General features: G+C 35.8%; 1 protein-coding gene across 7 annotated transcripts in view; it reads left to right on the forward strand.

Moving 5' to 3' along the window:
• PALLD (palladin, cytoskeletal associated protein) overlaps positions 1-24,445 on the forward strand; it is a 463,990-nt gene that overhangs the window by 427,499 nt on the left and 12,046 nt on the right. For all 7 annotated transcript variants that reach the window (XM_074272636.1, XM_074272637.1, XM_074272638.1 and 4 more), the window contains 4 exons: positions 585-683; positions 3,057-3,278; positions 8,120-8,269; positions 21,495-21,589. In XM_074272636.1, the coding sequence (XP_074128737.1) occupies positions 585-683; positions 3,057-3,278; positions 8,120-8,269; positions 21,495-21,589 (566 nt within the window). The remainder of the gene's footprint in view (positions 1-584; positions 684-3,056; positions 3,279-8,119; positions 8,270-21,494; positions 21,590-24,445) is intronic.

Raw genomic sequence — 24,445 nt, forward strand, 5'->3', positions numbered from 1 at the left:
CACATCAAAGAGTCTGGATGATTATTCCATTCATAGATATACATATGGATAAAAATATATAGGTAGATATAGATCCCATCTCAGATACCAAAGTACAGGAATCGCTCAAAGTTCTTTTACTTGAAGAAGTCAAAAAGAAAAGTCATCACCACTATCAACTAATCTAAAAGTTTCTTTATAAAGAAATGTTATGAGGTCACATGAAATACTGAGAGAAAGAAATTTTACTGAAGACCTATTGCCATGTGACATCCGCATTTGTCTTAACATTAAAACTATGAACTATCCCATGTGTTTCCCATATGCTTTTCTGCCTCGTGGCTTACTTACTCACCTTAAATTTGTGTCCCCCCGGGTGGCTCTCAAAATTAATGATCTCATCACTCAACATTGCATAATGTTTTCAGAAGCATCAAGAAGGCCAACTGAGGCACAAGAGAGAAATCCAAAGCCTCTTCTGCAGGAGGATGAAGGTGGAAAGGGGGGACCTGTAGAAAAATGCTTGTTTTGTTCTTGTTATTTTCTTGAGGCAGCTTAATTTCTAATCTCTACCTCTTTTCTCCATCTCGCCTTCCCCTCTTTAGAGATTAACCTACGAGGAAAGAATGGCTCGTCGACTGCTAGGTGCGGACAGTGCCACGGTCTTTAATATCCATGAACCTGAAGAGGAGCCTGCGACACAGGTGCTGTATTGTTTTTGGATTCCTGAGAAAATAGAAAAATCATTACTGTTTGACTTTTTGGATCAGTTCTGCGGGGATTGGGGAAGACTCACAAAATAGTGAAACCATAATTTTCATGTAATATGAGTGAGGATCATCACATTCTTCTCCTTTCCTCCCTCCTTCCTCACCACTCCATCTTTTCTCCTTTTAAGTATCTTTCTATTTATTCTCTCCTTTTATTCAGTATTTTGCCCAGAGAACAACGTTTATCAATGAAACCTATAGCGTAGGGATCTTTTAGTGATGATGCTTTAATCAATCCCTCAGTAAACAAACATTTACTAAGAACTGCCTGTGTGTCAAGCACTATACTGTGCACTGGGGATAATCAAAAATGAAAAAAAAAGCAAAACAAAACAAAACTGTCCCTGCCTTCAAGGAGATTACTATCTAATGAAAATTTCTCATTAAGAAACCACAGCTTCCTAAGGAACTGGGGGAATACATGTAAACAAAATTTTTTTTTTAAATTTAAGATAAGAATTGGGCAATTATACTTAAAAGGCCTAAAGTGGTATTTTAAGCTTTCCTCATGGAGGAAAACACTTCCTATACCCATTGAAATTGTTACATTATCTTTTGGATCTTGTCTCTGGGCTTTCCAGATGTTGTCTCAAGTCAGAAAACTGCCTTTTAACACAAGTTTAAAGGGCCAATAAACTAACTATTCCTCATGGCCTACTTAAATATCAGCAATGACATCCAAATCTTAAAAGTTTTTCCCCACCTTGTGTTCAATATTAAATCTAACAATTCCATTTTAACTAAACTCCAGAAATTGTGTTGTTGTCCTACTCATGTATACCACTAGTTTTCACCTTTATTTTTTTCTGCCATTACAGGAAATTGGTTCTCTTCATGCTTCTTCTATAGTGAATTCTCAGGATGGTCAAAAGGTTAACATTTTCACCTTTCTTCTTTTTTCCTCTGTCTATCATTCTTTTAGTGTCTTTGTTGTTTTTCCTATCCCTCCTTATCTACACAGATAGCTATCTTTCACTATCACAAATTGATCTTAAATGATGTTACCAATTTATATTTTAACATTATTTCAGCTGAATAGCATTACTGCAACTCCAGACTTGCTGTCATTAAATTAGATATTCTAATGTAATTCTATCTTCCTTCCATCATCAGCTGATGCTTGGTACCCAGTGTTGCCTTCTTTTACATCTGTTCTGCCTTTTTTGTAAAAAGATAATCACATTTGCTAATGAAATTTGATAGAACATGGACAAAGAAGCTGGCCAAATATTTGTTTTAAGAGATTTATCTCTTTTTGTACTTCTTTCTTGAAAGCCATTGAGTTGCTTGTTTTTACTTGAGTAAACAAGCACATTTGGGTTATTCCCAAAAGAATACAAACATTTCATAAAATAAGTATGTCTATAAGAAAAATGAAGGATGGGACTGACTCACCCTGAACTATGTAGGCTGCTCAAAGACAAGAGCAAGTATCCAAAAAATTCTTGTTCCACTATATGACCTATATTATGTGACCTATTTAAGAGAGCAATAGTTAAAACTCGTGGTCTAATATTTTTAAATTAATCATTTTGTGAATGTTATAATTCACAATTAGAGAATGAGAAGACCTAGTTTAATAGTTAGCAAGCTGCCAACACGTGTCTTCTATTTAATTTTAATTGGTTCACTTTTAAATCTAAATTTTGCTTGACTTTTTAGTCTTTTTTTTTTTTTTTTTTTTTTTTAAAGAAGGATGCAGAACAGTTCATATCAGAAACATGGAGTAGAAGAGAAGGTTAGAGGGAAGGCAGGAAGGCCAGATATTGTCATGAGTGAGAGACAAGGACAGGGTACCATTTTCTTATAATCTATGTGTTTAACAGTCTTATGTAGACTTACAGCTGTTGACCATATGTATTGTTATTCTTCTGGAGAGGCACACCACCCTAAATCTGCTTTCAGCCTAAGGAAAGAAACCAGTGTTGGGTTGGATTTTATTTTTATGAACTATTCGAAAATACATGGCCTTGATATGTTTGTGTGTGTATATATATAGTGTTGTTGTTTTAATTTCTGAGAGAAAGAAAAAAAAAACTAATACTCAAATTTTTTTTTTGGATGATAGGACTTGAAAACAATTTCAAATATCATATGTACACGTTTCCAGATGTTCTGCTTTATAAGGAACTTAACTCGAGCCCAGATTATGTTTTCCATCAATGTAGCACCATATTTTCCATATGTAAAAAAGCCTAATACCTTTTAAATACCTTATGGAGTAGGATGATAGAGCTTGTGAGATACATTTTGCCACATGGGATGGGATTTTTGGATGCTATCGTGACCTTTCTTTGCTTACTGCAGGAGTACAAAGTGTCCAGCTGTGAGCAAAGACTCATCAGTGAAATAGAGTACAGGCTGGAGCGGTCTCCCCTGGATGACTCCGGTGATGAATCACAACAAGGAGATGTGCCGGCAGAGAATGGAATGGCACCATACTTCGAGATGAAGCTGAAACATTACAAGATCTTTGAGGGCATGCCGGTGACATTCACGTGCAGAGTGTCTGGGAATCCAAAGCCAAAGGTGAACTGTGATAATAGTTCTCTAAAAGCAATATTTTCTTAACTGCAAGGAATTAGGATTCTCCTTTCCAACAGATAATACATGATGCAGATGGAGAAAGGGTAAAGAAGATGCAGGATAGTCTGTGTATTCTGGAGATCCATCAGAAAGTACTTTCCTTTCTCAAACTTTACTTTTTAAATTTTCTTTTATTTATTCTGATTTTATCAGAGAAGAAGCCTAATGTTAAAAAAAATTTAGGGATAATGTGAATTTACAGTTAACTGACCCTGAAAAATAAATATGATGAAAACTACATTTTGAAGATTCATGCACTCAAAGATTAGAAATTGAGCCTTTTACTCTTTTAGAAAAAATAATTTGTTGGGAGAGGTTTAATTACAACAGTGCTGTTAGTGCAAGAATGGATCCATTAGCTTTTTTTTTTTCCAATATAATTGGTTTCCTGTGTAATTCTGTGAATTGAGATTTTAATTAGTTGGATATCCTAATCACAAATATACCTACTATTTATTGTAGAAATTATTTATCTAACTCATAAAATTCCTAAAGGGCTTTCAGGAATTTAAACAAAGATAACCTTCACACAACCTTCACTTCATCTTTTATCCTTCAATATCCTTGGACTTGTAGAAAGGTCTGGAAATTTTTGAGTATGTCATTAATTTCTTTCAGGAGAGAATAATGATTGATACAGTAATAGTCTTTCTTTCCCCATGGGCATATCAGCAGCTCCTCCTTAGTGCCAGGTGGTAATAGTACAGGAAAGCCCATTGTTAAATTTTAATTCACACCATGGGCATTCCACCATGAATGGAATAAATCATAATTTGAATTATTTTGTTGTTGTTAAGCTTAAGAAAATTATGGAGAAAATGTTAACAATGTAGATTAAACTTCAAAGAGCATTCAAATATACATTTCTACATTTCTCCTCTCTCCTCCTCCACCCCCAGGCTGGTTGTTAAACATTTACTAGCACAACTCTGTTTAAGACAGAAGTGCATGTTATTATTTATGTTTTCTCATTTTCATTAAAAAACTAGGTCAAGATAATGAAACTTATCCTAATGTTAAGATTACAGTACTTCCTTCCACTATCAATCAAAGGTGAAGAGATAATTAATTTCTTTTTAACATAGTTCAATGTATAAGAAACACTATGGAATGGCATCAGTGCTGGGATTCAAGTTGTATGACTCTGGGCACTCTGACTTTAAGATTAACTTGTGGGACAGTTGTTATTGCAGCTGCAATGGTGGAGGAATTTCCCTCATTATTGTTATTTCTATCTTTAGATCATTTACCAAAAAATGCATATTTAAAAAATTAATATTTGCTTTTATATCACTTTCATTTGTAAGCATATCCACTAACCCCTCTTCCTTCCCTCAGGGCTTTATCCCTTAAAAACAAAGTGAAAAAAATTATTTCAGCAAAATTCTGCAACCTATTCGACTGGTTGCCAATGTTCCACCCTCATGATCCCTCACTTCCACGAAAAAATGAGGGAGGTGAAATTTAAGAAATATACATTAAAATAATTAGATAATTAATATATGCAAAATAAATGTCAAGTAATCTCAGAAAGTTTGTGGAATATCAGAGTTCAAATACTTTTTAAAGACTCAAAGAGAGGAAACAATCAATTATGTTTGTAATTTATTTTTTAAAATATGTAATTCATCCCCTTAGGTCCTTAGCTTGCAGATTCAAATATACTTTTGGCTTATCCTAGATACTTGTATAGGTTTGCTAGGTTGTTATCTCAAAGATCTGAATGAGGAAAAATCACATTTTCTAGCACAAGTGTTGGAAAATGGGATTTATAACTATATTATAAATATGATGCTTCTATGGGGTACTAGTCTTGTGATGAGCACCTTAAGCATACTGACATCTTAAGGGTTCTGCTTCTTATCACTGAAACAGCAGAAATAAACCCAGACATCCTGAAATTCATTTCTTAACTCTTTTTTTTTTTTTTTTAAAGAAGAACAATGGATTTCACAGGTTTTTGAATTGTGAAGCTGAACTCAGTTTTCCCCATTCTCAGACCCCCTCCTGTTATTACAGTGATAGAAAGTGGGAAAAGAACTAGGTCTGACAGGAATCTTTGGGGTACCATGGGAATATGGGAGGCATGTGGCTCACAGTTGGGAGGAAAAAGTCTGCAAAGGAGCTTATGCATTTAATTCTCACAAGCTATGAAGACCACATTTGCAGGCAGGTCACAGGATTCTAGATTTAGACGCAAAAAAGGCCTCAGAAATCATCTGGCTCAGGGTTTCTTAAACTTTTTCTACTCATGACTCCTTTTTTGCAACCTCTTTTCGCCTGAGAAATTTTTATATGACCCCAGGTATACAAATCAAACATTTATTGATAATAAATCATAATTTCATCACTCCCACATTCAGTTACAAGACCCCACATGGAGTTGCAAACCACATTTTAAGAAGCTGAGATCTAGATCAGGGCTTCTTAAACTTTTTCCACTTATGATTCCTTCTTGCCCAAGGATCTTTGCAATTCCAGGCATATAGTATATAAAATGAGTGAGCAGATCAAACATTTGCATATAAGATTACAACCACAATTGAACAAGCTTTTATCTAAGCCAAAAATGTCAAATATACCCAAGTGCAGCCAAATTAGGATAGATATAGATAGATATGCAAAATGGATGTGTCATCTCCACTACCCAGATGATATCATTTTCTGACACTGAACCATTTATGGGCATCAATGACTTCAGTGGCAAGAATTTTCCTTTTTGAATCATCAGGGACTGTAGTACTGGCAGGAACAGTTGGCAGACTGCTCCCAGTGATTGCTTCCCAAGAAATTAAATAACTTGGCCAGAGTCACATAGCTAGTAAGAATCCAAGTGAGGATTTGAACTCAGAACTTCCTGGCTCCAAATTCAATAGTCTATTTACTGTGCCCCATCTTTCATAGGAGTCTTTTCTTGATCCCCTAGTTACTAGGGTCTACTCAGCAGCTTCCACCACATTCTTGTATTCTCTTACAATAAAATATCATCATGAAGGTAGGCAGTAATTGGGCTTATTTTTTGTTGTTGAAGGTTTTTGGTCTAGCATAGTACTGGACAATACTATACTATAAATACTATATGACTAATAATGGTAATGATTTAATTTATTATTTAATGATTATTAAGGGAAACCTCTTACCTCCTGAGGCAGTCTCATTTTAGGATAGCTCTAATTGTCAGGAAGCTTTTCATTAAGGAAAGACTAAAATTTTCCCCTTTACCAACTCCTAACAATTAGTTCTACCCTCTGACACCAGAGAGAAAAACTTGAGTCCTTCTCCCTCTATGACAGGTCTTCAAAGATCTGAAGACAGCCATTACCTCACCCTCCAATTGAGTCTTTTCTTCTCCAGGCGAAATATCCCCAGTCCTTTAACTGAACTGCATGTCATGATCTCGAGCCTGTCAACAACTGATTGCCTGTGGGATGTTTTCCAGTGAACAGTGTCCTTCCAAAAAATGTGTTGCCCAGAACTGAATCCAATACCATAGTTGTGGTCTGACCAGAGCAGAGAATATCAGAATTATCGCCTCCTTCTCAGCAGCCAAGACTTTTTTCATAACCCAAGACCACATTAGCTTTTATGATTTCTGGACCACACTGTCGCTTGATAAACATTTGGTTAGCACCACATGTGTCGGGCACTGTGCTAAGGATACAAAGGCAAAAGACTGCCCTTACAGAGCCCTTGGTCTAATGGCAGAGACAATAAGCAAATAAGTAGTCTTTTTGTTTTATTTTGAAAGATAAAGGCAGCCTTTTGTATATTATTTATAGATAACAGAAGAGTCCATATGTAGGGGGAAATGGAAGATCAGTTAGTAAGCACTTATTGGTTAAGCACTATGCCAAGTGCTGAGGATACAAAGAAAAAATTAAAACCATTGATTATTTAGATATAAGATTTCAACCTCATACCCTAGAAATTATGTCACATGTAAAGAAGGAAATGAAACAGACATAGTGTAGTCCCTTTATTCGCTTAGTATAAACTATATAAGCAACATAGAGCCCACCAAAATTCAGTGAGGAAAACTAAACTGACAGTTTGTAAATAAATATTTATCTTTTTTATATTTGTATTTGATGAGGGAAAGGTGATCACTTTTTTTTTTGGTGGGGGATAAAGAGATCCCTGAAAGATGTAAATGGTGAAGTAAAATGGGGCATTTAATGGGAAAGAGAATGATGGGTCTTGGGCTCAGATAAGAAACTAAGATTATGCTACCAGAAAAGAATAGGCACAATTTCAATAAAGAATTCCAGTTTAGAGAAAGAAAGAGATCATTTCCAAGAGAAGTTCAATTACTCCATGTTTTCTTTTCTCAGATTGACCCTGTAATTTATTAACTTATGGCTACATACTTTATTTTGTACATATGTTATTTCTTTAAATATCTTTTATTTCATTTTGTGTTGGTACATCCTCTACTAACCCAGATTCTTGTCCTTTCATGCCTTAATAGATGGTCTTGTACATTTCCCATGCCCCCAAAATTAAGTACTTCTCCACCATATTTTACGATGAAGGTCTCTGAATTGAGTTGGGCTGCTCTCAGACAAAAGGCCAACTGTCCATCACTGAGCTGACATTCAAACCCTGGCAGATATTCTATTGCACTGGAATAGCTCTTGAGAAACAAGGGTTACCCCTCACCCATAACAATGAGTGTCTAAGTGCAGGGTGTTAGTGAAGGAAATTTTGCACATAACAAAATAAAGAGTAGTCGAAAAGGAAGTTCTTCCATTCCCTTACTGTTTATTTGTAATTTCTCTTTGCAGATCTATTGGTTCAAAGATGGGAAACAAATTTCTGCAAGAAGTGATCACTACAGCATTCAAAGAGATCCTGATGGAACCTGCTCTCTTCACACTACAGCCTCCACCCTAGACGATGATGGAAATTACACTATCCTGGCTGCAAATCCCCAGGTAAAGAGAGGTGTAACTTCAGACTAATCAGGCACCTTGTTCTATGATTCTTTCATAAGTTCTTCAGTCTGACAGTGGCCCTGTTTAGTTGAAAAGTGAAGTCATCCTTTGGCTCATGTAAAATTTTGTTTTGTTTTGTTTTCAAATAGTACCTTGTTAGAGAATAGAGAATGTTTTAGTTAATGGAAAAGATGTCTTAACATTTGCTTTAATTAACATTTCTTTGTTTCACTCATCACTTCTCATTAATCACATCAGATAGGCTTTTGAAGGAATAATTCTAGATAGTGGCTGGTGACAGAAATATTAATGTAATGAATTAAAACATTGAAATATGCATTAAATGAATGAATAAATTAATTAGTTAGTTCATTTATTAAGCACTTACTATGTGCTTGTGATACAAATGGAGAACATGAGACAATCTTTGCTCTCTAGAAACTCACATTACGAAAACAACATATAAAAGAAAATAGCCTCAAGGTGGAGAGAAAAGGCTGAAATTCCTGATGGTGCAGTCAGTATTAGAGTGAATTCTCTGAGCTCCTTAAGTTGTATCAGAAAATCTAAGACCATGCTCAAGGTTCTCAAAAGCATAAAGAAAAGTCAAGTGGGAAGACTTGGAGGAACTAAGACCCAGTGCTAGATCAGAAGCTCACTTGCCATTGTGAAAATCGAACCTTTCCTGGTGATTGAATGGTGTTTGGAATATTTTTGTGACTCACTAGCTGTCTTGCGCCCTTCATGGCAGTAGAGGAAATAAACAGGTATTGAAAAAAAGCCAGTTTTGATGTCAACAATGTGGTAAAGTGTTCTGCAAACCATAAAACACTATTGTACAAATGTTAGTTAACTATTGTTCTTACTACAATCATGAATGCATTCTTCACATTTTTCTATCCTCCCTGATTCTTGCCTATGTTTATACTTTTATCCTCTGCACAATATCTACCCTGATCTCCTTCCTTTTATTAATTTGGGGGTGCCATACAGGGTTTTCTCTAATTCTTGAGAACTTAAGCTTCCTAAAAACCAGGGCTTTTTTGTGTATGTATCCCCAGTACCATGTAGTTGGTACTTAAATGCTTTTTGCTTGGTTGCTTATCTCTGTTTTGGCTAGACATACTCTAAATGATTTCCTCTTTATAACATCTCGGAAATTGTTAGTATCTTGCTGTAGCCTACCCACAGATCCCCACACTTCTTTACCTTGCCCTTTGAGCTATGCATAATTTTAATTCCTCTGAGATTATTGTATTCCCTGATTTTAAGACAGGTAAAATTATATCACAAGAAGAATACTAGTGTTAAGGAAAATCAGCAGTTTAGAATCATTAAAAGTACTCTGATTTCCAAAATGTAATTCAAATCAATCTCGTATGTCATTTGAAGATTAGCTTATTATCCACATATACATCCCATACAATATTAAATAATTCTAGGGGCTGCCTGTTTAACTTGTCATGTAACTTTTGATATCTTAAAATTAAATAATTAAAATAAATAAAATAAAAATATCTTAAGGGTGGAGGTGGGTATTGAAAAAAAGCCTTAAAAAAAAGATAATAGGGGCAAGTAGGTGGCGCAGTGGATAGAGCATCAGCCCTGAAGTCAAGAGCACTTAAGTTCAAATCTGGCCTCAGACACTTAACACTTCCTAGCTGTGTGACCCTGGACAAGTCACTTAATCCCAATTGCCTCAGCAAAAAAAAAAAAAAAAAAAAAAAAAAAAAAAAAAAAAAATATATATATATATATATATATATATATATATATATATATATATATATATATATAAAAATAAAATAATAGATCTAGATTGGTAAGGAACCTTAGCGGCCCCAGTCCCTCTGCCTCATTTTCCAGGTGGAAAAAGTGAGGCATTTTTAGAGTTTAAAATAAATAGATCCTGATTTTGTTGCTTATTATTTGCACCTTGAGCACATTGTTTTGTCTCTCAAACATTCACTTTCCTTATCTTCAAAATGAGGGAACTGCATCTATAACCTTTCTACCTCTAAACCCTCTGATTTTCTGACCCACTCCATATAGTGTTACCTTATGTCCAATTGTGGTTGAAAGAAGCCTTGAGTAGAACTGAGATAGGAAAGTTTCTAGATAGACTATGAGCAGAATATAAGCTGATATAGTCTTGGAAGAAAAATACCCAAACAGTATAGTGCTTGTGTGGGGTCCTCTTAACTTTTGGCTTCCTCTCTTAATTCCCTTCCACCCACATAGTTAGGAAGGACTTACGGAGTGAGCTCCCATAACCATTACAACCTCACAAAGAGAAAGAGCCAGATTCAGGACCATCACCTAGGCCACAGGAGAGTGATTTGTGGTCCTGGGACTGCTGATATCCTAAGGAAAGGCTGGACCTTCATCAGAGATCCCCTAATTCTGCCTTGCTGAATTCTAAGGGAGTCTTTGAATCAGGAAAAGGTTTTCCTGATAACTATTCCCCACCAAGTGGAAGAAGAAAGGTGGACAAGAAAAGTTTGAATCATTGACTAACTCTGGCTCTTCCCGGCCTACTTCTCCAACACAAGTTAGAATAGCACACCTGCTTTGGTCCCCCCAGAGTGGGCTTAACTTTTAAGTGAAGTCATTAGAATTCCAGAGGTTACTGGTGGCTCCAAATGGCCTCCAAGGCTACCATACCAATTGGGAATAGAATATGTAGAGTAAAACTTTGGAAGTTGCCTTTCCTACCTAAGTAGCCAAATTGAGGGAGTAAAGAAGCTAAAGGTCTGACATTCTCACATGGGATAATAAGATCTTGAATAATGTGCAGCTGGCTGGATAGAGACATTTATCTCACATTAAACCTGTCATGGGAGATTTTTTTAATGCCCCCTGCAGCTTGGACAGATGCTCTTCAAGCTTCTCAACAAGGCTTTGCCAGTATGTCTTAATCCTGTGTGCAAAACTTCCTGCTTTTTAAATCTTAGGTCGTCATTTAGCAGGTATTGCCAACCACCCAGAATCATGCCAGACCTCATGTTGGTTTTGTGAGTCACCACGCAGAAATTGGGATGAGATTTACCATCCATTAGAACCCAGAGTGGTATTTAGAACTGACAGATGGCAAACCATTTTTGTGCCTAGCCCCCAGCGTGTTTTATGCTTTGTTGCTACAGGCGTACCTCCACAGAGCTGTCTAACAGAGTATTTTGTCATCCCAACCTGGTAACATCTGTCAGTCTGAAGTTATTTGCTATGCTCTTCATTTTGCAGATTATAACATTAATACTCCAAGAAGAGCCATATCAAAAGAAAGCCCTGTTCCTAAACTTTTTTTCCAGGCTCTTAATTCCCAAAGCATAAGATAATTTGTATTGTTGTGTAGCTTTCTGTTTGGCTGGAAACTATATAATTTTTATTTTCTATCTTCTCTGTTTATTCCATATATAAAAAAAGAAGAAAGTTGGAAATGGAAAGCAGGGGGAGAATTCCCCCTTTTTATGGTACATTGCAGCCTGCCATAATGTGAAATGACCAGAGGGGAAGAGAGGAGAGCTAGAGTGGAAAAGTCAGTTGGGTTAATGAAACCCATACGGTCAAAATTCCCTGAACAGTGGAAAATAATTACAGTAAACAGTCCAAAAAGCAGGGTGAGAACCAGGGTTAAGAGGAAGATATTGAAGTTCAGTAAGGGTTCTATTATAGTCCATAAAAATAGAAGCCCTTTTCAATGAAGTTTTCCCACCTGGATTAATCTTTCTGAAATAAGTAGCCCTTCAGGTTCTGGTTGACAATGTCCAAATTCTGCTTGGGAGAAAACATGCTGTTATGATTGCGTATGCTTCTGTGTATCCTGTTTGGTGATTGCTGCAGGAGAATGAAACAGCCACAGTTCAGTGAAAACAATGAGGGATCACGTGCCATAAGACCAAAAGCGAGGCCAAAATGAGAACCTAAGAGAGAGTTTATTTTAGGGCCTAATCCTATCTTTAAGAAACAATTTAATCTAAACACGAATGTTATGCTCTGTGTTTGTATGTTGCTAAGTGACCCTGCAGCATCATGTCTGGATTCTGGAAATGTTCTCCAGCAGTTGGTAACTTCCGCTGGTTGCATATCACGCTTAAAAAAGGCAAGCTTTTGCAAAGACCCTAGAGCTACAAATTGAATCTGATAAACCATGAAATATAAATGTTATTTCCATTTTACATAAATAACAGGCCTTGTGCAAGGGATTAGATGATTTTTTGCAGGCTGGAGATTCAAGGCAAAAACCCTGTCTAGTTAAATATTCCAGCATATCCTTGGGAGTGCAGCATTGAGCTTTTTAGGTCTATTTGGAATTGAAAAGTCACACACAGCTGGGCTTGTTAGAGAAAGGTGGTCTTGTTGATGATGTTTAGTTTTTACATCAGAAAGCTTCCGGGCTAATTTCTGGCAAGAACTTGTTTCCTTTCATGTAGAGAGCCCTATTTAGTCATGGTGGAGAATGGACAATTTAGCAACATCTAATGAAACTATTAATGGGTAGCAGGGCAACTAAGGATAAAATTATTAGGATTAATTTGTGCAAAATAGGAAGAAAAAATGAATAGTCCCTAATTCTTTAAAATTAGACACTTCCTTACAAAAAATCAAAGTGTAAATTGTGGGATCTGTTCTTTTAATAATCTGCTTTGGAATTTGGTTTTATCCATCTATATATTCATTAATATTCACTTTCATAGAATCTATTCAGATCATTTTGCTAGTGCTGACGGAGACAAAATTTAGAGGATTGTTTCAACTAATTTTTGACTTTTAAAAATAGAGTTGTTACAGTGTTAAACATCTTTTTAATAAATGAATGAAAAAGGCATTAAGCACTTAGTGTCAGACACTATATATTAAGTGCTGAAGATACAAATACAAAAGCAAAGATCATCCTTAAGTGGACGAGATCACTTGATTCACAAAGTAAGTGAGCAGAATTATAAATTAACACACCCTATTCAGGAACAAAGGAGACTTTGATCTGATTAGGGTTCACTGTCCAGGTGGATGGAGAAGAGAGGAAAGGGTAACTTCATGGGGACAAGGCAACTGACAAGGATAAGAAGGTAGAGAATGGGTAATGAAGTGAAGGCTTTTCCTGAAATAGTGGTCCAGGAGAAGCAGTTGTTATTCAGGAGAATGGTAGAGAAGTGGACAGAAGTTTTTCCAGAATGGAAAGGAGGTTGACAAGAAAGAAGAGATGGACAGAATTAGGATAAAGGGCCGCATAGCTCTAGGGCTTTCCCTAAAATGGTAATCTGAAGAGGAAAAAAAGAATGTTTTTAATCATCGATATTGCTCACATATTTAAGAGCCAGTGACAAGTTCAGACCCCATATTAATAAACTAACTATTAATAAAGTCCTCTGTTTTAGCATGTGGGAAAGATTGATGCAAGGAGGGAGTTAGCAGGTGTGAACACAGGGAGAGGAAATAGAGATCTTTTGGTAGCACTTTTGGACAGTGACAGGGGGAACAACACCACAGCAATGATTTGAGAGCTAGACCCTTCATCTAAATAATTTTAAGTGATTAAGTTGAAATGCTTTGTGTGGGGTGGGAGAAAGTGGAGTGTATTAGTGTGTTCCTGTTCACACACAAGCCCACATCACATGCTAGAGTCTGACCGGCCTAAAAGCATCATTTCTCCCAACACTTCCTGGTAGTCTTTGAAAAGTAAAGAATTTGGATTTACTACAAGCTTAGCTCTAGATATAGAACTAAATTCACATCATGAATGAGGTGCCATTGCTAGAATATGGGCAAATAGAGCAGAGAAGGACAGAGAAGTCACAGAAAGGTTGATCACCAATTGTGTAACCTTAAATATTATACACAACTCATTTGATTTCAATATTTCCACAGCCTCCTTTGGCAATGCAAAGAAGACCATCTGCTAGTCATAGAGGCAAAGAAACAATCTTCTGGGAGATAGATTTCAAGGGGAATTTTCAGAAAAAGGAAACTGTTGAGGAATCTCATCTTCTGGGAACTTAAATCTCCCCTCTGTTTATCTCTTTATCTTGCCCTAAACATAGTCATGCCCAAGACAACCATTCACTGGGTATCCCACTTTCTTATGAAGGGGCCTTTGCTTCCACCTTAGAAGGGAAAAATAACTACCAAAGCTGCATCAAATATGCACTCATCCTTTCACAGTAACAGCCACTACAAAGAAATATTTTATACAGCAAGGGATAGACTCAGGATACCAGTACTTTGATCTGCTTTCAGCAAACTACGACAATGAATTATTAAATACAGTAGTGTGGTGCAGTGGAACAGGTGTAAGATCTGTAAGGACCTCTGTGACCTGAAGTACATCACTTACTTATTTAAATAATAAATAAATAATTCATAAAATGAGACTGACCTAAGTTGATCTGTAAAATCCCATTTTTACTCTTATATTTTATAGACTCTAGTCAGTATCCATGTAATTTAATAAGTAAAATAAGCAGATGAAGATATAAATGTATAACTATATCAATAGATAGGTGGGAGAAAAAAAGGAATAGATGACTAGGATTTATAAAGTACTTAAAGGCTTGTGAAACATTTTATCTCATTTATTTTGATCTTCACAATAACCCAGAAAAGTAGATTTCATTATTATTCTCATTTCACAGATGAGGAAAATGAGGCTGAAAATGATTGAGTCACTTGCCCAGAGTCACACAACTAGTAAACGTGTGAGGCAAGATTTGAACTCATAACATCAAATGATTGTAAATAAAAAGACTTGTATATTTGGAGATAAAGAGGGGAGGTACTAATAACGTTAGAGCTATTTATAGCCCTTAGCTGCCCTTAACTCTTTCTCCATTTCATATATTTCAACCATCTCCTGCTAAGAAGGAAACCAAAAAATTTCCCAAGTTATATACCAGAACATCAATTCAGGAGCTTATATGCTTGATAAGCTTCCTATTTTCTCCTTGTAGTCAAATATATCTGACCCCCTAGATCATTAGATTTGAAAGGGAATTTTTAAGATTCACTAGTCTACTTCTTTTTTTTTTTTTTTTAAATAAGGAACTGAATCCCAGAAACATAAAGTCACTTGCTCAAAGTGACACATTTGGATGACAGAGCCAGGATTCAAATTCCTTGGGCTTCTGACTCCAAATCCAGATTTATTTATTTATTTCTTTAACTACACCACAGCTACTTCTTTTCACTCACTGACTCACTTATTACAGACATTATTATCATAGGCAGCTGTGTTTCCTCTCCAGGTCCTAAACCTAAAGAATGTGTTTGTTTTAGCATGTATAACATATCTTCCTTATTATAGCAAAATTTCACTTCAACAAACCAATTAGCAGACCTCATAAAGTCTTTTGTAGTGGAATCTTTCTTATAATGTAGGCCAGATCAGGACCTTTTCTGAAGGTCTTTTCTTCTATCTTGTAACTTTAGTACCCTAAAGGGCCTCTGGGATGGAGGGGAGAAGCAACTGCTATTCAGAAACTTCATACATTTCACCAGGTCATCTAGGATAACTTGATTTTTTAGAAGTTAGCTCCCTTCCTCACCCTCAGGTAATTCATACTAGGGTGAATCTAAACCCAAGATTTGTTTTGGTTTATTTTAATATTTTATTGAAGACATTCTTACATCATTGTCACTTCCAAGTAACTCCTATACCTCAAAACAAATAAGCATGGTCTAGCAAAACAACAGCTTGGCCAGATCCACAAGTAAATATATGTCTTATTCTATCTCTAAAGTCTACTACCTATCTGCCAACAAGCAAGACACTTGCTTCATCATCAGTTCCCTGAAGTCATCATTAGACATAATACTGTAAGGGTTCTAAAGTCTTTCAATATTGCTTTCCCTTACCATATTGTGGTCATCATGTGTAAAATTGTTTTGATTATGCTGATTTCACTCTGTATCAGTCCATAAAAGTCTTAACTTTTTAAAAATTTTTCTAATTAATAAGCATTTTTTTCTCCCTCCTACCTTCCCTCCCACCTAAACCCTAAAGAAAGGAAGATAAATGGGAAAAATGGAGCGAGGAAAGCTCTTTTAACAAATACGCATAGTTAAGCAAAACAAATTTCCCCATTGATCAATGTTTTAAAAATGCATTTTAGTTCTATAGCCTCTCTCTCAGGAGATAGAGTATTTCATCAAACCTCTGGAACTGTGTTTTATCATTGTAATAATCAGAGTTCTAAAATCTTTCAAAGTTGTTTTTCTTTATAATTTTTTTAATCAATGCATAAATCACCCTTTTGTTTCTGCTCATTTCATTCTGCATCAGTTCACAGAAATCTTCCCAGTTTTTTCAGAAACTATCCATTTTGTCATATCTGACAGAACAATAATATTCCACTAGTTGTGAATTAATTTGTTTAGTCACTCCTCAATAGATTGAGACCCCCTTTGTTTCTAGTTTTTGTGACTACTAAAAGAATGCCATAAATATTCTCATTCAGATAAGTTTTTTTTCTTATTTTCATCTCTTTGAGGTATCATGGGCCTAGTAGTTAAATTCACCTTTTTTTTCTTAGATTATGACTAAATTTCTAGATGATGCTTTATTGTAGTATGAAGGTGACCATGAGTTCTTTTTTTTAAACATTTAATTATTTTAAACATGAATTTAACTATGATAAATATAGGAAAAAAGAATAGAAAAATATCTATGAAGATATGAAGAATTGCAGCTTGGGTTCTTTAACATATATATTAAATTTAAACTAATAGATTTCTTATGCTGTCTTCTGAATTTGTTTTGGTTCCATAACTTGATGTTTCATTGACACTTTTTCTTTCCATCATTATCACTGCCCATCATCTTACGTCTCCTCTATGTCTTCCCACCACAAAACCCTTTCCTTGTTAAAAAAAAAAAAAAAAAAAAAAAAAAAAAAGTGTCCCTGGAGCTCTTAAAGGCTCTACCAGGGCAGCACAAGTCTTGGCAGTTCCTATTTAGCTGGAAAGATTTCAAGTACAGACCTCATAATGAACTGTGCATGCTTGTCATTCAAGGACCAGCCTCAATAAATTCAGAAATATTCATCACTAAAAAGTTAGGTACCAGATGATGCTTTGTTTTATTGTTCCACAAAAATTCACAAAATTCTTTGCTGAATCATAGAGAAATTGTGATCTGTAATCATTAATGATTGGCATTTATATAGCCCCTTAGGATTTATCAAGTACCTTCTGTAGGTATCAGGTGAAGGAGAATCCCATGAATGGGGTCACATTCTTGAAATCTCGGAGTGTGACTTATTACATCATGATATTGGCCACCATAAAAACATATATAAGTATAAGAATTCTGTTCATATGATAGAAAATATGGTCAACCCTGGAGTCAGAAAGACCTGCATTTAATTCCTTTCTTTGAGATGTGAATATATATACATATATATGTGTGTGTGTGTGTATGTGTGTGTGTGTGTGTGTGTGTGTGTAATTGGCTGAGTGACCATTGGTAATATGCTTAGCCTCTCAACAAGTCAAGTAAATCTCTAAGATTATAAATGCTAGACTGACCAATTTACATTAATGGACTAAGTTCCCACACATTGGTGAAATCATGGGTCCAGATTTTTTTTTTAATCACTAAAATGTCAAAGTCTGTAATGAGGAAAGCCATATTACCTATTTACACAATTAAAACTATTCACATAAAACAAAATATACTGGCTTCTATCTTCTATCCTCTCTCCAAAATGATTATGGATTCTGCATGTTTACTTATTAAAGCAAACATATGCAGCCTTTTGGCAGAACATCAACTATTTAAAGTATAATAGGGGTCTTCTAAGTATGTGACCACCCAGCTTTCCTGTTGCAATTGGAGACTTCCAGGCTTAGATGAGCCTCATTAGGAGACTCTAAACCAGCTTAACAATTAGGTTCATGCCAAGCATTAACCAACAGGTCAGCATGAGGGAAGTTAGCCTCCCACGGCCTCTGTTTTAGGTACAAATAAACATAAGGTAACTCTAATGGAACTGGTTTTCATTAGTAACATTATACCTCATCTTTCCTGAGGATTTTTATGAGAATTCTGCCGAGTTTATCTGTGGTCGTGACAGGAAACATTTTAAATGCTAGTGGGGGTCTGTAATAGATATTTTTGGTATCCTCTTGTGCTATTCCTCCTGAGTATAGAGATGATTCTGGTTATAACCATTCCTTCCAGTCCAGTCATTCCTTTCCCTGTTTATCTCTCTCTTTCTCATGCTCAAAAGTCATAGAATGTCAAGAGTTATAAGAGACCTTAGATCTCTTTAAAGTCAAAATTCTTCATTTCAGAACCTTAGAGGTGGAAGTTTCTAACCAAAAGAAACACAGCCAGTTAGTGACACATTTGGATTTTAAACTCAAGTCTACGGACTCCCATTCTCAAGGTTATGCTTCTTTTACCTCCTTCTACTATTTTCTAGTGAAATTGTAGCTTTCTATCTTTACATCTTCCAAAGCACTTTGCATAATGCCTGGGATAGAGGTTTCAAAATACTCAACCCAGAACACTCCTGAGCAAGGCCCAACTAGAGTAAAATTTTATTTGGGAAATATTCAACAAAACAAGACAAGGATTTTTATGTATAGTTCAGTGACCTTGTTTCTACTCGAATTTGACACCTTTGTCTTAGGACTTAGCAGTCACTCAATAAGATTTTGTTGTTTAAATGACTGATTCTGTAGTAATTAATAAGCATGTATTAAGCAGCTGCTATATGTTGTATGAGGTCATACAGAACATAGAAAAGAAAAGAATTAGTCCATGCCCTCAGACCTTTGGAATGAACTAATTCTCTCTTTCTCCAAAAAAGGATAGATAGTAAATAGATATAAAGTCTTAGTAGAATTGTATGACCAAGATTCTGAAATCCATACTTCTCTTTATCATGCAAGAAAAAAGTTCTGTATGCATCAGCTGACCTGATTTTATCAGTGTGTATACTCTTCCACTGATAGTATCTCCTTCACGCCATAGTAAATAGTCTTTATGAGTTACTGTCATCAAAAAAAGCAGTAGAGTGAATGGTTATAGAATATTCTTCCACATAATCTATTGATATTCTATCAGTTGTAAGAACATTTATATTAATGGCACTGTTGTTCAACAAATTTAATGTCAGTCCTTTATATATAGCCATAGCTTTTTTCCAGAAGATTCAGTAGTTTTTGCAACCCAAGGCAGAACAGCCAAGTGTTGTTAAGAGTAGCATAGCCTAACTACAGATCTTTCAAAAGGCAAAAAAAAAAAAAAAAAAAAAAAAAGGCAATTAGAGTCCTATAGAATCACTGAGTACAAAATGACTTGAGACATTCTGGTCTAATCTTCCATCTAGTCTAGAAATTTTATCTACTCCATCCAAGGTCAACCAGTTTGGATTTGAGCACTTGTCATAGGGTTCTATCTCACAGAGCAGTCCATTGCATAGCTCTGACTTTAAGGAAGTTATTTTGATCTGAAATCTGCTTCCCTATAATTTTTCTCTCTTAGTCCTACTTCTGCCCCCTGGAGCAGCATAGAATAACTCTTATCTCTTTTATAGATGTCAACCCTTCACATTTTTTGAAAATGTCAACTGCTATGTTTTCCTTGTCTTTTTTTTTTTCCTTCAAGCTAAACTTCCCAAATTTCATCAACCATTTTTCATTGGTTCTTCTATCATGGCCATTCTCCTCTGGATGGGATGCAGCTTGTCAATGTCTCTGTTAGACTGGTACACAAAATTCAATATCCACCTCCAGATATGATGCGACAGGAATTAGGTCCTTCGTTCTTCTGGACACTCAGGTTTTTCTCAGTGCATTGAGGGGACTTGAGATTTTCTGGTAACCATTTCATGTGGTTATCTATTAATATACTGTTTCCTTAAAAGAAGTTTGGATCTGGAGATCTCTCAGAGATTAAATTGGTCAGACTTAGCATTGCCCTTTTAACCACTTTTGTGCTTTTAATCTAGCTCTCACTGGGAACTTTTAGAGTCAACTGGGGGGGGGGAAGTTTGACACCTTCTTTTAAGGAGTTTACAACCAAATGTAACTGGAATTCTGTGCATATTCATGGAGCAGGGAAGGGGCAGTGGGCTGAGGCACAAGGAGGAAAGAGGAAGAATGTCTAACCTGACTGTTAAGTCTGGTTAAAATTTTGATGAGGGAAAAAATTCAAATAAAAAGTGAAGATTGTAAGATAGGGATTTCAATCCATATCATTTGGGTCTTTTTTTGTAACTCCATTAAATCTTTCTGCCAAACTTAGGAAAATCCTAAAGAATTGAACAAATAAAAACTAATTTTCCTAATAGATCAGCCATTATCTGTAAGCAAATCCATTCTTATAGCTATTTAACCCCTAATAATAAAAATCCTTACACAGCCAAGGTTCTTGGATGAGACTGTGATATTATAAGGAGATGATACTCCAAGTCCATAACATAACAATTTGCCAAAGAAACTTCTCACAAAATGCTAATTTACTTAATAGTTTTGGAAGTGATGCCATTGGTCATGCAATCGAAAATTACTGGGATTAGAGAAATGTGCTCCTGGGAAGAGTAGATGAGGGATTAGAACATTCCAGTTTTTATTTTGGAATCTGCAACAAGCCATAGATGTGACATCAATACAAGACATATCCAAACATTTCATATGAAGGCCTCAGAAATCATTGTGAGGCACATAAAAATGTAGGGGGAAGAGCTCTCACTTTCTTGTTCTCCCTCTCCTTAACCCCTTCCCTCCCTCCCTCATTTTTCTACCAGTGCCATTGGCTAGCTTAGATCTTGATTAACAGTAGTCCAGGAAGCAATAATTGTTATTTGTTCCCAAATCATCAAAAGCTGTCCTGATGTTTAAAGACAGCTCAGACAAACAGCAATAGTAGATACTAGATGCTGAACCAAAACACAAAAAGAAAGGTCTCAGGAAGTATGCAGTGTTTTTTTCCCTTTGCTCTGAAAATGGTGACTCAATAGTCAATATTATCAAATCTTCAGAAAAAAAGGAGAAGGTGAGCACTTACTATATCACTGTTCCTTATCCTTGAGGAAAATATTTTCCTAGGAAAAGATGAATTCTTGGTAACATTACAGGCTGATCTACAGCCTGTTGAGACTATCTTGTTGAGACTAAGAATGCTGAAAGATAAGTAAGAAATATGGAGGCATTTGGCTACAAAAGTATTCAGTGATGAATCATTTTTTCTCTTCCTTTTTAATTTTCCTATTATCTCTGACAGGGCCGGGTGAGTTGTACTGGAAGGCTGATGGTACAGGCTGTCAACCAGAGAGGCCGAAGTCCTCGTTCTCCCTCAGGCCAGCCTCATGTTAGAAGGTATCTTATTTATTTCCTTTGCATGGCTACTTAACAGTAATGGACACTGCCAAGATCATGTTTGGACTCCAAGATAGAATACATTCAGAAAACAAAGGTGTTTGACACCTTCTTGTATTTCTTTAAAGGATATATTTCATGTAGGATAAAGTTTCATAAAGGATAAAGTTCATATAGCCAGTATTAAAAACCTGTTCACTTTCCCTAAGGGATGTTAGAGAAAAGAAGAGACTTTATAATTTAGCTTTTCCAAATAAAAAGCACAATTTGTACATAGTGCAATACATGAGAGCAACTGACAAATCTAAGTCCAGATCCTGGTTCTCTATCATCCTCTTTAGGCCCGAGTTCCATCTTCTGCAAAATGGAGTCAGTATCCCTTAAGGTACTTTCCATCTCTAAAACTGTGATCATGTCATTCTCATAAGCAAACAGATTTGAAAAAGTAAGGAAGTCCATAACTTTCTCTCCAAGAAATTGATCATTAGATGCATCTACAGGGTGCTTCTCTTAGGTTTCTTTCATTTAATAACAAGAATGCAGGAAAGATCTGTGATCATATCAGAAGTGGGAACTCCTACCTGTATAGAGTACTATGAGTTCATATATAGAAGTCCTATGAAATTGAGGTTAAATGACTTCTCTTTAAAAGAACAAAGAGGCCATTGTGGGGATCATTGATTCAGTTTCCTTGCTCCCTTCCCTCCAAAAAAAAAGCTCATCCTATAAAGAGTTGGTGTTGGGGGTTTCAGAAACAACACAAAATATTATTTTACTACAAGATGTTTCAGGCAACTCCAAGGGCTTCTATTTAGCTCTTCTCATAATAAGTTGGATAGAAATTATTATAAAGATAATAATTCAGATAAAGTGCTATTCCCCTCCATCTGCTCATTTACATGGGCAATCAGCTTAGGTCAGAGAGGCTCTCCTTCAGAGCAATGAGAATTATGCTGAAACCTCCAACAGCAACACCCCTTTGGATGGGTCTTTCATAACTCAAGTAGCAAAGATGGTTCCAAGGCATCGAGAATAGGCTCTCTGCCTCTCTAAAAGGACAGTAGCCCTGCCTACATAAAGCAGATACATAGAAGAGCAGCCTCAAAAAGTTCTATATGAGAGGCAAAGTCCACAGCAACAGCATTTTGTCTAATTTTAGAAAAATAAATATGCAGTAAAGAGAATAACAATAGATCCAAAAAGATGTCAGGATGTGACAGGAGAAGAGAACCTGGTTAAGTATCAGGCAATGGACATGTCTACACCTCCTCCACAAGACTGAATTATGGATCCACCCATGGATGGGCATATTTCAGACACAGAGCCTTTGTGATATTTGAAAAAGCTTTCTTTGTTTGCCCTAACCAAATTTAATTGAAACTTCATTTTGGCAACATCAGGAATTTTTGTATTTATTTTTAATTGCTGTCACCACTCATATTACAACCTATTTCTCTGGACACATATACAATGGAATAATAAACTTAACATGTGCCTGAATCAAGCTTTTAGTTTTAATTCAGGCTCACCCTGTTCTTTAGCTCTTCTTTTAGTCACCTATATTCATGTAAAGATTAGACATTTTTGCTTCTCTGGTCATTTATATTCATCTGTGCTATTTGGTAGGGTTTTTTATGTGAACTCCAATAAATGGGATCATTTTGTATGTTTCAGTGCTTCTTCATAAACTAGCCCTGTGCCTGTAGCAGGAAAAAACAGATTATAAACAAGCTAACAATTACTTGCCTGTCACAGTAAGAATACTTTGAATTTGTTCCACTATTTCTTTCTCTACTTAAGTGTTCTTAAACTTAATTTACTGTGACTTCTAGCAGGACTCTCTATTTTTCCTTGTGCTATCTTTTTTAGTTTTCTCTGGAATTTGTTTAAATTATCTTGCTCCTAAAGATGAATTCTCTAGCCTTCTTAAAGGGAGAAAGAATACAAAACCCACATACACTTAGTAAATTTCTTTTGATTTGTGTACTCTAAAGGACATTTTTGTAGATGTCACTGTGATCATGGAGTCAAAGGAAAAGATGTGGAATTTTTTTGGTTGTTGTTTCTCAGTTTGGTTGAGTTTTTTTTTTTTTTTTTTTTTTGCAGGGTGGTGGGGTTGATATGAAAAAGACTAGGAACAGCTAGGTGGTGCAGTGAATAGAGCTCTGGATTTGGAGTCAAGAAGAACTCAATATAAATCCAGACTCAGATAGTTGCTATTAGTGTGATCTGTGGGCAAGTCACTTAACCCAGTTTGCCTCAATTTCCTCATCTGTAAAATGAGCTGAAAATGGAAATGGCAAACCACCCCAGTATTTTTGCCAAGAAAATCCCAAAAAGATAATGAGTCAGACATGACTGAAAATGACTAAACAACAACAAAAATGAAAAGACTTCTTATCCAAAATGAACTTCAATGCAAATGTGTTAGGATTATATAAAATAAATATTAAGTTTGAATTTCCCACAAATCTAAGAGCACAGTGGAAAGTTACAGTAATTTCCGTTAAAAAGAGTTGGGAGCAAATTAATGGGCAACAGCTGCTGGTACTTCTCAAAATTAAAGGAAAACTATTTCATTTGGAAAAAGAAAAATCTAGTTTAAACAGTTCCAAAAGCCTTGGTGCTATTAAAACTTTAACATTGCAGTAAGATTTTTGGGACACCTGTATAACACTCTTTTTTCCCCTCCCTATTTGTCTTCCTTTGAATTTGCAATGATTTTAAAAGTCTAATGACGATAAAAGTTCAGGCAGGATTTAAACAGTATGTGATAATAGAGAGAACAGTACATTCAGACTAAGTCAGAACACCTGGATGGACTCCCATTTCTGCTGTGCCAATTACTTACGGGGC

This window comes from Sminthopsis crassicaudata, chromosome 6 (assembly GCF_048593235.1).
Source record: "Sminthopsis crassicaudata isolate SCR6 chromosome 6, ASM4859323v1, whole genome shotgun sequence".
NCBI lineage: Eukaryota > Metazoa > Chordata > Mammalia > Dasyuromorphia > Dasyuridae > Sminthopsis > Sminthopsis crassicaudata.